Raw genomic sequence first — 13,275 nt, 5'->3', positions numbered from 1 at the left:
AGGCACACGATACGAATGCGTGAAAGGAAATTGATGATTACGGTACGGTCTGAAATTGCAATTGCCGGCGGTATCTTACCCACATAAGATCCGGGTCCCGTTGGGAAAATGACATAGTTGGATTTACATAATCCAATTTTGTTTGGTGCGGTGGAATCTTAGCGGAAAGGAACAGCACAGTACGTTATTTCTCACAGAACTGAGTAAGTAAGCATGTTTGCTCCTCTCTCAGTACAGCCGTCGGTCACCGTACATGTAAATTGGCGCAAAGAAAATAACGCAAACGCAAAGAAAGGATGACCGAATTCACGCCTTCATCATCCCATCCTATCGTATCCCATTTTTGATAGATCTAGGACTGGTGAGACACCCCCGAGCACGTGGTCAACCAAAGGGAAATGCAACCGCGGCCGTGCTTCTATCTAAACATGTACAAGTAAGTATCGTAGTACGCCCATGAGAGGTCGGCCACACATATGTACGGTACATGAAGTAATGTTTATGACATTCCGAGAGGCATAAGCATAAAACTCATCCTCGGTGTATGACTTGACTTTACAGCGTCATAGTTTTCAGTGATGAAGGAAGCAAATTTGGGACAACAATATACCCAACAATCCCCGTAGATACATACATTGAGTCGCTACGGGCACGATGACCGATTGTCAGATACTCTTAACAGACATCCTTTGTATTATGTATATGCATATTCGTTTAACGGTAACACCATGCCATCGAGAATCGAGTACTCAAAGATGACAGATGACCGATGGAACGGCGATGTCATGATTATTCATCTTGCATGGCGTGGAAGGTATTTATAAGCCAAGACCACATCATTTTTTTCCCTACTCTTGGTTTTTACAGAACGTCATACGATACATCTTGAACTTGAACTTGACCCAACAGATCTCTTGGCTTGTTTCATCAAACGAAACCCATATTTGAAAAGCTGTCCACCTATATATACGAAAAACGACAAACCAGATCAGACCTTCGGCCCACGAACATCTTCGGGCCCCTTGTGTTTCTAATCCGGGGTTTCCGTTTATCAAATCACTTTTTATAAAATAACGCACCACCCACCCGTCTTCCACTCTCTCCACAAGACCGCTGTTACCGAGTAGATTACTGTTACTTTCCCACACATATCGCACAGCTCTTATAAATGAGTGAATGATAAACAAAACGCAACAAAACGCCAACCTTTTTTCGTCTTTCTATCTTTATTTACTGTACTCGGTCTCATCCGCGGACCATAAATCGCATCAACACAAGACTCGAATCAACATATATATAAGCCAACTCTTAAGCGTCAAGACAGATCCATACATATATGCACCAGCGATATCCCCCCTTAGCAATCAACCAGAAGAAAAAGGGAGACTCAAGAAGATAATTGTCGGATTGGCGTTTTTTTTTCGCTTACGCTTATTAATCAATCATAATCATCAGTAATCGATTTCCTCCACGCACGAGTACGAGAAAATCGCAATCTCACATCTCCGCCGGTAAACTGCTGTTTTATTAATAACCTTTTTTCGACCAGATCCACCAATCTATATATACATACCACAATCAATACATACATACATACAACACAAATCCCTCTCAACATCATCATACATAACATCGTATTAGTGCATAGGGAAGAAAGATGAATACAGCAACGATGAATCCTATACAAACCATGGTCGATGAGAAATCCAACGCTATGGTGAGTACCTGCAATCTGCACTGCACTTGGACATTCCTCAGATATCAGATCTTTCTCACACAGGGCTGGGACCTGACCGAAGTTTATTGCTGACCAAATTTCCTTGTTCTCTGTAGTCATCGACATGGGGACCTGCATGGGGGTCATACTTGTACCAGAACTTCTTGTTATCATCCACCAACAACGCATCTGCACCTGCTCCTACTACGTTGGATTGGCTCAACGCTACCAGTCAACCATTGCTGAATAACAATGATAGTAGTTCTTCGGCAGGAGATTACTTCGGTCTGCCGGCAAACAACCATAACCATAACCTCAACCCGACCGAATGGGCGGACAACGCCGCCCCGTCGGGCATTAACGTCAAGACCGAGGTGGATGACTCCAAAATTAGCAACAACCATTTACAACTACAACTACAATACCAACAACAGCAACAGCAACAGCAACAGCAACGACAGCGTGTTCAGGAGCAAGGTCAAGCTGGTCCATCAAGCTTCTTTCCTCAATTCTACTTCCCTTCATCGGGAGGCATCAACACATCGTTGTTGACCCAGACTCAGAATCAAGGACAAGGACAAAATGAATTCGAATTTGACTATTCACCTGAATCCACCATCGATTCATACAACACCATCCCCCTATCAGGTCTATCAACTACCACCAATGGAGTTGAGCGAGGATCGACCGACTCGGTGCATATGGTAGATAATTCTTTGACCAGGTCACCATCACCTATCTCATCTCTTGTGGTCAGCCCGCACGAATCGCCTTTACCCAGGCCGATCCGAATGAGGAAATCGAAAGGAAGACCAAAAGCCAGTGGAAAGAAAAGAAGTCATTCACATTCGATCTTATCCGATTCGGAAGTATCAGCTTCCCATTCGCACGATGACCACGATCATGACCATGATCATGAGCATGAACCGGAGGTACCGGAAGGTGTAGAGAGGGATGGTATGATTTGGGGTATGAAGGTTGAGGATTATCGGGCGCTGAGTGCGAGGGAAAGAAAGAGAGTGAGGAATAGGATTTCAGCCAGGACGTTCAGAGCGAAGAGGAAGGGTGAGTCACAAGTCATGTGCAACAAGGCAAGAGATTGTTGACTGACTGATTTGTGATTTTCAGAACATTTAACTTCGTTGGAGCATGATCTTGGCGAGAAAGATCTTCAAATCAAGATAGCGAACGATGAAGCCAATAGACTGAGGAAAGAAGTTGCTGAGCGTGAGTATCATCAGCCTCAGTTAGAACGCGCACACTCATACTGATTTGTTGTTTTGTTATTGTCCAGTCAAGCGAAAATTGGCTAAATACGAGAAACAATATTAAAGATCAACATCCAATCATCCATGTATATGAGATGATCTTTTGTTGTATTATCAACTGTAGTTCCACACTCCATGTGAACGAGACTTCAGGAATGTCATAGAGTTTGTTTCGATCCCCCTTTTCTGTGTACTCGGAATTCAGAGTGAGGAGTGATTTTGGATATCGAATATAGAGAGCTTGATTGATAAATATGTAAGAAAGGCTGGGTAAAATTGTTGATATCGTATATGTAGATGGGAAGGTTTGGAACAAGATAACAAGAAGAAGAAATGAAGTGAATTTATAGCGATTAGATTTCTCTGTGAATGTAGATCCTTTTAATCTTGGCTAGGCGAAGGCAAGAAGAAGTGAATAAGATGCTTGTAACATGTATGTATAGCTCGTCTCGTCTCTTTGGACAGATGCAACATGATCCAGCAACCGGAGATAGTACTTGACTGGAACTCATGTCTGATGTTGATGGGTAGTCACTCCAGGATTAAGGAAGATGGAAGGGAAAGAGAAGAAGGGACCTGAGGAGGAGGAGGAGGAGGAGGAGGAGGAGCAGGAGGTTGTCGTTGAAGAAGAAAAGGTCGAGCAGGTGATCGACAAGGTCGAGGAGCAAGGTAAAAATCACGGTGATCAGAGTAAGGCTGTAGGAGGTAAAGGTAAAGAGGGTACATTTTTGTGTCATCAGGTAAGATCAGCTGAGACGGCTTGGAGGGATGAAGAGGGTGACCAGACTCTGTTCCAGTGAATTCATGTACCTACCATTACCGTATCAGTGTTAACCTAATATCTTCATGCTGAGTTGTCACTTGTTCAACCGGTTTGTAGGACGATTCAAATTATCCTCCAACTCAAGAAACTGGAATGAGAACTCCACGATCTCTTGACTCTGGACGAACTCAATCTGTACATCGGCGCTTGCATCGTCCAATCTGCAGCGAATACGGAGGAAAATCTCATGGAGAAGTTCAGAGACAGTGTACGTTTGCGAGACTACCAGCCGGTAATCAGAGCTGAGTCTGGCGGTAGTTCAGCTGTGGATCATGGTGGGAAGGAAGTAGGAGGAGTGGGAAGAGAAAGCTGCTGAGGCATCGAAAGGTGGAGAAAGCATGGATCTGGACGGTTGAGCCGATGTTTAATTTCTTTTTCTCATCCTTTAATTCGTTTCATTCGTTCATTCGATCTATCTATCTTTCTTTCTCCGATCTCTCTTTAATCTTCCTCAATGCTTTCGTTGCTTTCGTTGCTTTCGTTGCTTTCGTTGCTTTCTCTTTCCGTAAGTGACATTCACGACTGGATTGCTTATTGTGGCCTTGGTTGGTTACATTTCTTTCGACGTGATGATCAATTATTTGATTTTCTATTATTTTGTTAGATATTTGCTGCCGAGATGGACAATAATATGTATAAACAGACCATGATCCCAGATGCACTTGTAATTCCGCCCGCACTTTTCGTGGGTATGACGTCGTGGTGTCTCGGTCCTGAGTTGTACCCTGTGTACCCTTTTTGGTCAATCCTCCGAAAGTAGAAGTGGAAGCAGGAGAAAATAATCAGTTCGTCATCCCAACATCCAGAAGAGGGGGGGAAGCGCTTAAGCAGGACACGGAGAATGCCTACTCATGTCGCACTGCCCTGCATCAGCATGGACACGGATGCAAATGAACATGACAGGCGGGAGGGAGCAATGATTGTTTTCGTTAAAATTCAGTAGAAAGGTCACCCTTCTAACCATATGATAGATAGCTGGTAGTTTTGAGTTGACGAAGAATAGATGGACATGCAATGTCGAGCAAGTCTTAACATACTGTTGTACCTGTAATCATCAAACATGAGCTACTCGTATTCATCTCGTACCATATAACAGAGTAAGAAGAATAACCAGCCAGCAACCACCACTAGTGTACCGAACAAACTTTCGATCGGTGATCATCCCACAGACCACACGAATTCCAACATTTTATCCGATCATCATCAAGTTAATATCCATCATCATCATCCATTATTCATATCAACATATCAACATATCACCGTATCACCATATCAACACATCGATCAATCGTCCACATTCCATCGCCAACGCGTCGTATGATACAGTGCATATAAACTATCCACATCCTTCCCATCAGCGTCGACTTTGGCAGATCAGGTTGAGAACAGGGGTGAAAGGAACAAGGCTCCATCTAGAAGTGTCTGTGGACGTCAAGACCACATCTGTTGGTCAGTTATCCTGTGATGGCTCTAATGGGCTCAGGGGAGAATGTCGATTTGTCGACTGTACCTCTTTCATTCCTTGAGGTGAGTATGATCATCCAGCGTCATCAAATAAACACCCTTCCTCCCGGCTCATATAAATACTAAATCAACCATGATACAGGCATACCCGTTCCCCGCTTTCGTCTTGGTTGTACCCATCAACTCCAAAACACGACCCAAGTTGATCTCTCGAGACACGGATATAACCATCAGAAATTATCATAATGACCCGTATGACGATGTTTCCCCTCTCGGTGGACCTTCGCGTCAACCTTTCCCGTCTAACCCTGTCACATGGGGGAACGAGAAGTGGTATCAACTTACACAAGGTAGATCGATTGGAGATTGCATAGATATGAATGCTCAGAATAAAATGCAACTTTGGATCGAAGGTGAAGGCGGACCCTCGGAAGAATTATCACCTCAGATAGGAAAAAGTGCTTCAAAAGGAGAAACAGGATTAGAAGGTGGATTTGTACTTGATATCAAGTGGCCCAAACCTTGTTCTTTGTTGTTAGCCAAAACGAGCTTACCGCTTTCACCTCCCTCAACGACACATACATTCTGCGTCATCACCTCCCAATACATATATCCAACTTTCATATCTCCACAGACCACCTCCTCATCACCTCATCTGTCTTGGTCAAACGTTACCTCTCCTACGGAAAGACCATCAAACCCGAGTTTGAGGTCATCCATTTCCACCCATTTCAGAGATTCTGTAGAACCAACATTACAACAACATAGGATATCCGATGTCTCAGAAGCTAGATCGTCTTCATTCGCTTCTACTGCCGATACGAGGTCCTCAACCACCTCTCAACATCGCGATTCGTCTTCAACAGGATTCAGGACTTCCATCGACGTCGGTCCATCAGCTTCTCAGATCGGTTCGCCCTCCACTACTCCCGGATCCACTTCCAACGCGAATCCCGCCTCGACATATTTCAGTAATTCACTGTGGGGTACGACGACTACATCGAGGGAGAAAGAAAGAGATGACAAAGTCAGATCTAGATCAAGTAGGAGGAAACACTCCCCGCATGGAACGAGAGTACCAGTCATTTCGTCTTCTTCCACTAAATTGAGACCGAACGATAATCAGATAGAACAGTTTTGGCAAATGGTAGAAGATATAGATTGGTCCAAAAAATCTATGGGTGATAGATCATTATGGAAAGACGCGATAGACCCTGTATTGTCGATCACATTCGAATCGAGATCTTCAGATTGTGTTTGGTTGGGACCGGACCTTCGATTGATATAGTGAGTGACTCGTTGCTGTGATATCAGGGAGCAGAGCTGACACATTGCATGGCCTCTAGTAACAAAGGATATAGTCTCTTGGTGGATCATCCCAAAGCCTTTGGTTCTCCCGCGAGGGAGGTCTGGGCACCTATTTGGCACACTATCGAGCCCTATGTCAAACAATGTCTAGCAGGAACACCAGTGTACAAAGATGACGATCCGATATTTTGGAAAAGATACGGAAATAACATTTTGCTGGAACACTATCATACCTGGAGATATGTCCCTATCGTGGGTAAAGACGGTTCGATCGTAGGTATATTCAACCAGTCTATGGAAGTAACCGAGAAAGTCCTCCAAGATAGACGATTGGCCTCTTCAAGGGATCTATCAGAACGGATGTTGATTGTTAGATCAATGGACGAATATTTTGGTGCTATCACAGAAGTCTTAGAAGAGTATCCCAAAGACGCCCCCTTCTTCATGTGTTATAAGATCCAACAGGTGGAGAACAACGCTTCTCACGTCCAAGTCGATGCTATCCTTGAAGCCTCCGTGGGAGTACCTGAAAATCATCCTTCGGCTCAACAGAAATACTCATTCACCTTACCGCCTACACGCACAAGAGCGAATTTCGGGCCTAATGTCGATCGGATGTCTTCGCCTACACTGTCGGCTATCTCAGCCCTGTCATCAGGTAGTGGAAGAGTCTGTCATGTGACTTCGGACGGTCATCAATGGCCCATCCTCAAGGCACTCAATACACGTCAGTGCGTGATTGTTGATGATTGTAGGGAACTCATCGAAGGATACTCGATCAGACAATGGGATGAATTGCCCTTCGCTGCTATAGTCATCCCTATCTGTAGTGATGGATCAATAGATATTCCCGATGCGGTGATAATTATGGGATTGAACGTTAGAAGACCCTTTGACGCCGAGTACGACGGATGGGTGCATTCGATCCGATCTCAGCTTGTCCAGTCCATGTCCGCTGTCAAAGCTGCGGAATCGGAACAAAGGATGGAGGAGGATAACATCAGGATGGAAAGGGCCAAAGCGGCTTGGTTCAGAGGTGCTGCCCACGATCTACGCAGTCCGCTGACACTCATCGCTGGACCCCTCTCGGATCTCTTAGATGACAACCCAACGCCCAAACAGCGTCAAGCAATCTCCACTGCTCAACGCAATATTGACCGACTCATGCGACTTATCAACGCCCTCATGGACTTTTCCCGTCTCGAAGCCGGTCGTATGGAAGGTAGATTCTTGCCCACGGATATAGGCGAGTTCACCACTGAACTTGCCGGGCTATTCAGACCAGCCGTAGAAAGATTAGGAATTCAATATACGATCGATGTCGAACCTCGTGATCAGCTGACATACGTCGATCCGACCTTGTTCGAAACTGTCTTATCCAACATCATTGGTAATGCCCTCAAATACACCGAGAAAGGAAGTATCACCGTCCAAGTGAGGTATACGGACTTCGCGGAAGTCTCGGTGATAGATACCGGTGTGGGTATACCCGAAGATGAAGTACCGTTGGTCACCGAATGGTACCATCGAGCCACCAATGCCATCCATGCTGGTACTCAAGGGTCGGGATTAGGGTTAGCTCTGGCTAAAGAACTATTACGACTTCATGATGGCGATCTAGTCGTCACGTCCAAAGTCGCTGCTTCACCTGGTGACACTCATGGATCAACATTTACCGCTCGAATCCCCTTATCATTCAAACCTTCTCCCCCTACTTCGTCCGCTTCGCCAGGTACGTTCGGTAAATACGGCGCCGCAGTTGCGAACGAAGCGATGCGCTGGACGAAAGAAGATGCAGAATCGTCAAGTGAAGGAGCTCCGACGGATTCTGGTATTGGATCAGGATCGAAGTTCTCTGATGGGTTCTTATTCGATAAGACCGATACTATACTCTTAGTCGAGGATAATGTAGATATGAGAAGATATATCAAACAGATCTTCTCGCCATTCTGTACGATCATCGAAGCGAACAATGGTCAAGAAGCTCTTGAAATAGCCATTTCCAACCCACCCAACTTGATCTTATCGGATATGTTAATGCCTAAGATGAATGGACTGGATCTGCTTCAAGAAATTCGAAATCACCCAAATACCAAGATCGTACCTATGGTCTTACTCTCTGCTATTGCAGGGGACGAATCTCGAGTAGAAGCTTTGATGATGGGAGCGGAAGACTATCTGGCTAAACCATTCAAACCTAAAGAATTGGTTGCCAGAGTTCACCTACACCTACAAGTAGGCAAGAAACGTTCGCATCTGGAAAAACTTTTTAATGAGAGAGAAACTGAGATCGCTGTCCTATCGGATTATTGTCCTTCGGGAATCATGAGAGCGGACGGGACCAACGGGTTGATCACATATGCCAATAGGGCATGGAGGGAACAGAGTGATTTGTTATTGGATGATGCGAATAAATGGCCAGAGTATGTTGATGATGAGACCAGAGAGAGGTTACAGACGACTTGGGGTGACTACCTTAAAGGGTCGGAGAAAGAATTGAGGGTGAATTGGAAGTACAACACTGGGAAAGTGATTTCTGGTATATTCATCAAGTTGGATAGAGTCAACCCAAATATGTCGGGTATACTTGGGTGTACCACTGATATAACCCATGAAGAACAACGACTCATAGAAGCTGAACAGCGGAGACAAGAAGCAGAAGAAAGTAAACATCAACAAGAATTGCTCATTGATCTGACAAGTCATGAGATCAGAACGCCTGTCTCTGCGATTCTACAATGTTCGAGCTTGGTCAAGGAGAATTTGATCTCGTTGAAAGATCAGTTGAGAGGCTCGGGAAGTATCGGGTTTTGTCCGACGAAGGAGTTGTTAGATGATTTAGAGGAGGATGTGGAAGCGTTAGAGAGTGAGTCGATTACCCAATCATGCTTCTCTGATCAACTCTCTTACCCGTAGTGTTTGACTTAGTGGTGGGCTGACTATACGCTCTTCACTCTAACAGGCATCTATCAATGCGGTCTAGTTCAAGAACGAATCGCAGGCGATGTTCTTTCCCTTGCCCGAATCCAACTTGACATGTTGAGCTTATACGATATCGAAGTGGATCTCAGGAAAGAAGCAAGAAAAGTATCGTCTGTCTTTGCGAGTGAAGCCAAGACTAAGAAAATCGATCTGCAACTTCAATTTGGAGAAACGCTGGAGATGGGCAAAGTCATGTCGATCAAGACGGATCCTGTCAGATTAGGTCAGGTAGTCACGAACTTGATTTCGAACGCTATTAGGTTTACTTCTGTTAGTGGTGAGTTGGCTGCCCCTTACCCCGCCTGCTTCTACTTGTCTGTTCTGCCCAGATTCAGTACGATTAGTATATATTGTATCTTGCTGACACCTAGATTCTCTTCATGATAGACGTACGCAGAATCACCGTCAAATATGATATATCCTTCACGCCACCTGCCGAGGATACTTGCGCTCTTCCACATTCCATCGGCATCCCGTCTAACCTACCTGCGGAGGAGGATACTCCGCTTTGGCTGTTTGTCAGCGTCACTGATACAGGTCCAGGAATGAGTCCTAAGGAATTGGCCGTGTTGTTCAAGCGTTTTGCCCGTAAGTGTCTGAATCAATCGTTCTCACGAATATTTCGGTGTCTAATTTGAGATTCGATGATTGGCTGCAGAGGGAAACAAGATGATCCACACCAAATACGGGGGAAGTGGTTTAGGTTTGTTCATCTGTCGAAAGATCACTGAACTTCTTGGTGGGCGAATCGAAGTTCTAAGTCAACTGGGTGAAGGAAGTGGTAAGTCTTCTTTCCTCCTAGCGCGCAAATCGTACTGATCATGACTCATTAGTCTTCCGATTCTTCATCAAAACACGAACGGTCACCCCTCCATCAGCATTAGCAGCATACGTCGAAGCTGCTAACCTTGGCGCACTTCGTTCACCTGCAAACCCCACTTTCACCCCTTCGAGCCCTTCGCCATCGATCATTTCTGGTGGAACTGGGTCGTCGAGTATCCCTACCCCACCGCCACCGGAAGATCATTTCGCGGAACATGTCTTGATTGTAGAGGATAACACTATCAATCAGACGGTATTGAAAAGGCAGATTGTCAAAGCTGGTTTGACATGTGACGGTGAGTCACGCTTCCCTCTCAGACATATAACCCCGTGATGTGAGTGTAAGCTGACCCTGCGTCTGTTGTCAAAGTCGCAAATAATGGTCAAGAAGCTCTCAACCTGATTCGAGAAGCCTACAGACAATCCAAACGAAGTAATAATGACAACTCCACCACTACTAATACTAAACGTAAGAAACCATATGACGTGGTATTGATGGATTTGGAAATGCCTGTGATGGACGGTCTCACAGCCATCAAAGAACTGAGAAAAGCAGAAAATGCAGGCAGTCTTAACAGAAACATGGTGATTGCCCTTACGGGAAATGCCAGACAGGGTCAGATCGATCAGGCTTTAGCGGCTGGGATGGATGATGGTAAGTTGGGGTTTTTTATATAATCTTTGAATTCACCACTGGGCTGATATCTTGATTGACTGTTGATCACTATAGTCGTCATCAAACCATACGTACTGAAAAATCTGTTAACGAAAATCAAGGCGATGACAGTCAAGAGGGAGGAACTTGAGAGAGCTTCTAGAGATGATTGAAACATAGAGGTTGTATAGAAGATTATCATCAATACAGGATCCCGAACCCCGAATCCGATATCCATTCTCAACTCAACTCAAATACATTTCTGGATACGGACCATGTTCGAAAAAATGTTGTAAATTTAGTTTTATCATCATCCTCAATCACACAAATGGCCCTTTCATTCATTGGCTGCTCCGCTCTCTACTCATCATCTGAATCTACATATATATCTTGCATAATCCTTGTAGCCTTCGGCAATATCCATCTGACATGTAATTTTGCATTGTACGAGTATGGTTTGGGATATGAGCAGTCTACCCGTTCATTGCCGCCACATTCGCCCTTCCGACTGATTATGACGACAACTCACAAGTGACACGTCCAACCCCACCTACCCATCCATCTCGACAACCACATCTAGTCACCTCATTTCAGCATAAGGTCCAATTCAACACATTCACGTTCTATCCCTACCACTACCCCACCCACCATGCCGTACATATCCAACGAGACGCTCATCGGCGCAGCGCTCATCATAGTCCTCGCATTCGGCTATCAATACCTCCCTTCTTCAGGTCCAACATCGACGCATCATTCGCAAGATGGTTCAGCCAGTAAATCATCCAAGAAACGAGCTAAGAAGAAAGCCAACAAAGCGGTGAACGTCGGTGGACCATCAAAGGGACATAAAGAAGCGGACGCGATCGCTCTAGGTCAGAAACCAGAAAAGCCAAAAGGTGCTTCGATAGCTTCTGGACAACATGAGAAAGCAATCAGGAATACCAAAGGAGGCGTGAAGGAAGAGGCCGATAAAGCTTCTATGGGGCTGTCGGAAGAGAGAGGACCACAAGCTTCTATATCATCTGGAGAGGGAAATGGTAAAAAGCAGAAACAGAAATTGTTAGCTGAGAGGTTGTTACCTAAAGAACCTAAGACTAAAGTTGATGAGTGAGTGATCTATGTTGGTACATCAATGTGTATCTGGAGTAAGAGGTGTGGCTGATTGTGGTTGATGTGGTGTTATATAGTATGCTCGCACCTGAAGACAGACCAGGTGCAATTGCAAGAGTCATGAAAGTGACCTCTTACTCGAAGAACAAGAACACTTCGAATTCATTCGCTGCGTTCACTCCGCCAACTCCGACGCAGGACGATGAGGAGTCGGAAGAAGATGAGAAGAAAAGTTTGAGCTCAGGAGTCGAGAATGGGAATGAGAACGGGAAGATTGCCAAATTCGAGGGTGATTATGTTGATTTGTCAGATAATGAAGCTGCCCCAAAGAAAGTTAAAGAGAATGATGGTTGGGATATAGTCACCAGCAAGAAGAAAAGTGAGTGATGTTTTAGATAGCTCCGATTATCGGACTAATAGTTATCTTCTTCGTGATACAGAATCAACATCGCTCAATATTTCTTCCGACCCCTTCGCATCACATTCCACATCTACTTCGCTTCCTCTACCTCCCGGTGCAGCATCACGACAACAGAAGAAGAACGCGAAGAAAGCTGAGGGTAAGAAGCTGGCGAGGGAAGCTGAAGAAGCTGAGAGACAGCGAAGATTGGCTCTGCACAAGAAAGATTTGGAGAGGTGAGTGAACGTGTTTGAACAACCTCCCCTGTGCTCGACAGTATGATAACGGAAAAAGACAACGCTGACTCCTTTTGTCCGCTCGTAGAGAAAGAATTAATGAGCTTTACGCTTCCAAGCAATCGAACCCGAATAGAGGGAAAGCTTTGGGCAAGACTGGCAACTCCAATTCGAAAGCGACTTTGAACGAGAACGGTAAATTGGTCTGGGATTAATCCCACTAACAAAAAGAGATCAAGAACCAAGGAATACATGAAATATGTGGAAGAGCATGTACATAATTTGAAATCATCAAGATCGAAAAGACACATTGGAAGTACGCATTGCACGAAAGATGGCCAATACATGTATGCATGAAGACAATGACTCACCCTCTGAGCAACCTTGTGTTGGAAGTTCAGCTGTTCGTTCATCATCAGAACAAGCTGGAAGATAACGTGTGTAATAGAATGTACCTCTAGCAGGACATTCGCCATTGCCCGGACTGCAA

The 13,275-nt window shown here is 44.9% G+C and overlaps 4 protein-coding genes across 4 annotated transcripts; all 4 read left to right on the top strand.

Annotated features, from left to right (window-relative positions):
* Window positions 1-1,690: 1,690 nt before the first annotated feature.
* Window positions 1,691-3,049, top strand: L199_002950 (uncharacterized protein; the record flags this gene model as incomplete). The annotated part of the gene is made up of 4 exons (XM_064888688.1): window positions 1,691-1,717; window positions 1,834-2,782; window positions 2,846-2,944; window positions 3,012-3,049. The coding sequence occupies 4 exons, from the start codon at window positions 1,691-1,693 to the stop codon at window positions 3,047-3,049; spliced, it is 1,113 nt and encodes a 370-aa protein (XP_064744760.1).
* A 356-nt stretch (window positions 3,050-3,405) lies between these two features.
* L199_002949 (uncharacterized protein) lies at window positions 3,406-3,785 on the top strand (the record flags this gene model as incomplete). Its single annotated transcript, XM_064888687.1, has 2 exons — window positions 3,406-3,418; window positions 3,517-3,785. 2 exons carry the CDS (start codon window positions 3,406-3,408, stop codon window positions 3,783-3,785), a joined length of 282 nt encoding a protein of 93 aa, XP_064744759.1.
* Window positions 3,786-5,272: 1,487 nt separating this feature from the next.
* L199_002948 (uncharacterized protein) lies at window positions 5,273-11,212 on the top strand (the record flags this gene model as incomplete). The annotated part of the gene is made up of 9 exons (XM_064888686.1): window positions 5,273-5,335; window positions 5,415-6,559; window positions 6,619-9,446; window positions 9,543-9,839; window positions 9,950-10,150; window positions 10,221-10,343; window positions 10,396-10,680; window positions 10,755-11,039; window positions 11,115-11,212. 9 exons carry the CDS (start codon window positions 5,273-5,275, stop codon window positions 11,210-11,212), a joined length of 5,325 nt encoding a protein of 1,774 aa, XP_064744758.1.
* Window positions 11,213-11,688: 476 nt separating this feature from the next.
* Window positions 11,689-13,000, top strand: L199_002947 (uncharacterized protein; the record flags this gene model as incomplete). Its single annotated transcript, XM_064888685.1, has 4 exons — window positions 11,689-12,146; window positions 12,227-12,528; window positions 12,590-12,785; window positions 12,874-13,000. The coding sequence occupies 4 exons, from the start codon at window positions 11,689-11,691 to the stop codon at window positions 12,998-13,000; spliced, it is 1,083 nt and encodes a 360-aa protein (XP_064744757.1).
* Between the last annotated feature and the right edge of the window lie 275 nt (window positions 13,001-13,275).

This window comes from Kwoniella botswanensis, chromosome 1 (assembly GCF_036426115.1).
Source record: "Kwoniella botswanensis chromosome 1, complete sequence".
In the NCBI taxonomy this organism is placed as follows: Eukaryota; Fungi; Basidiomycota; class Tremellomycetes; order Tremellales; family Cryptococcaceae; genus Kwoniella; species Kwoniella botswanensis.
Note: the sequence above shows the minus strand (reverse complement) of the source record. Positions and strands in the feature narration are given on the sequence as shown.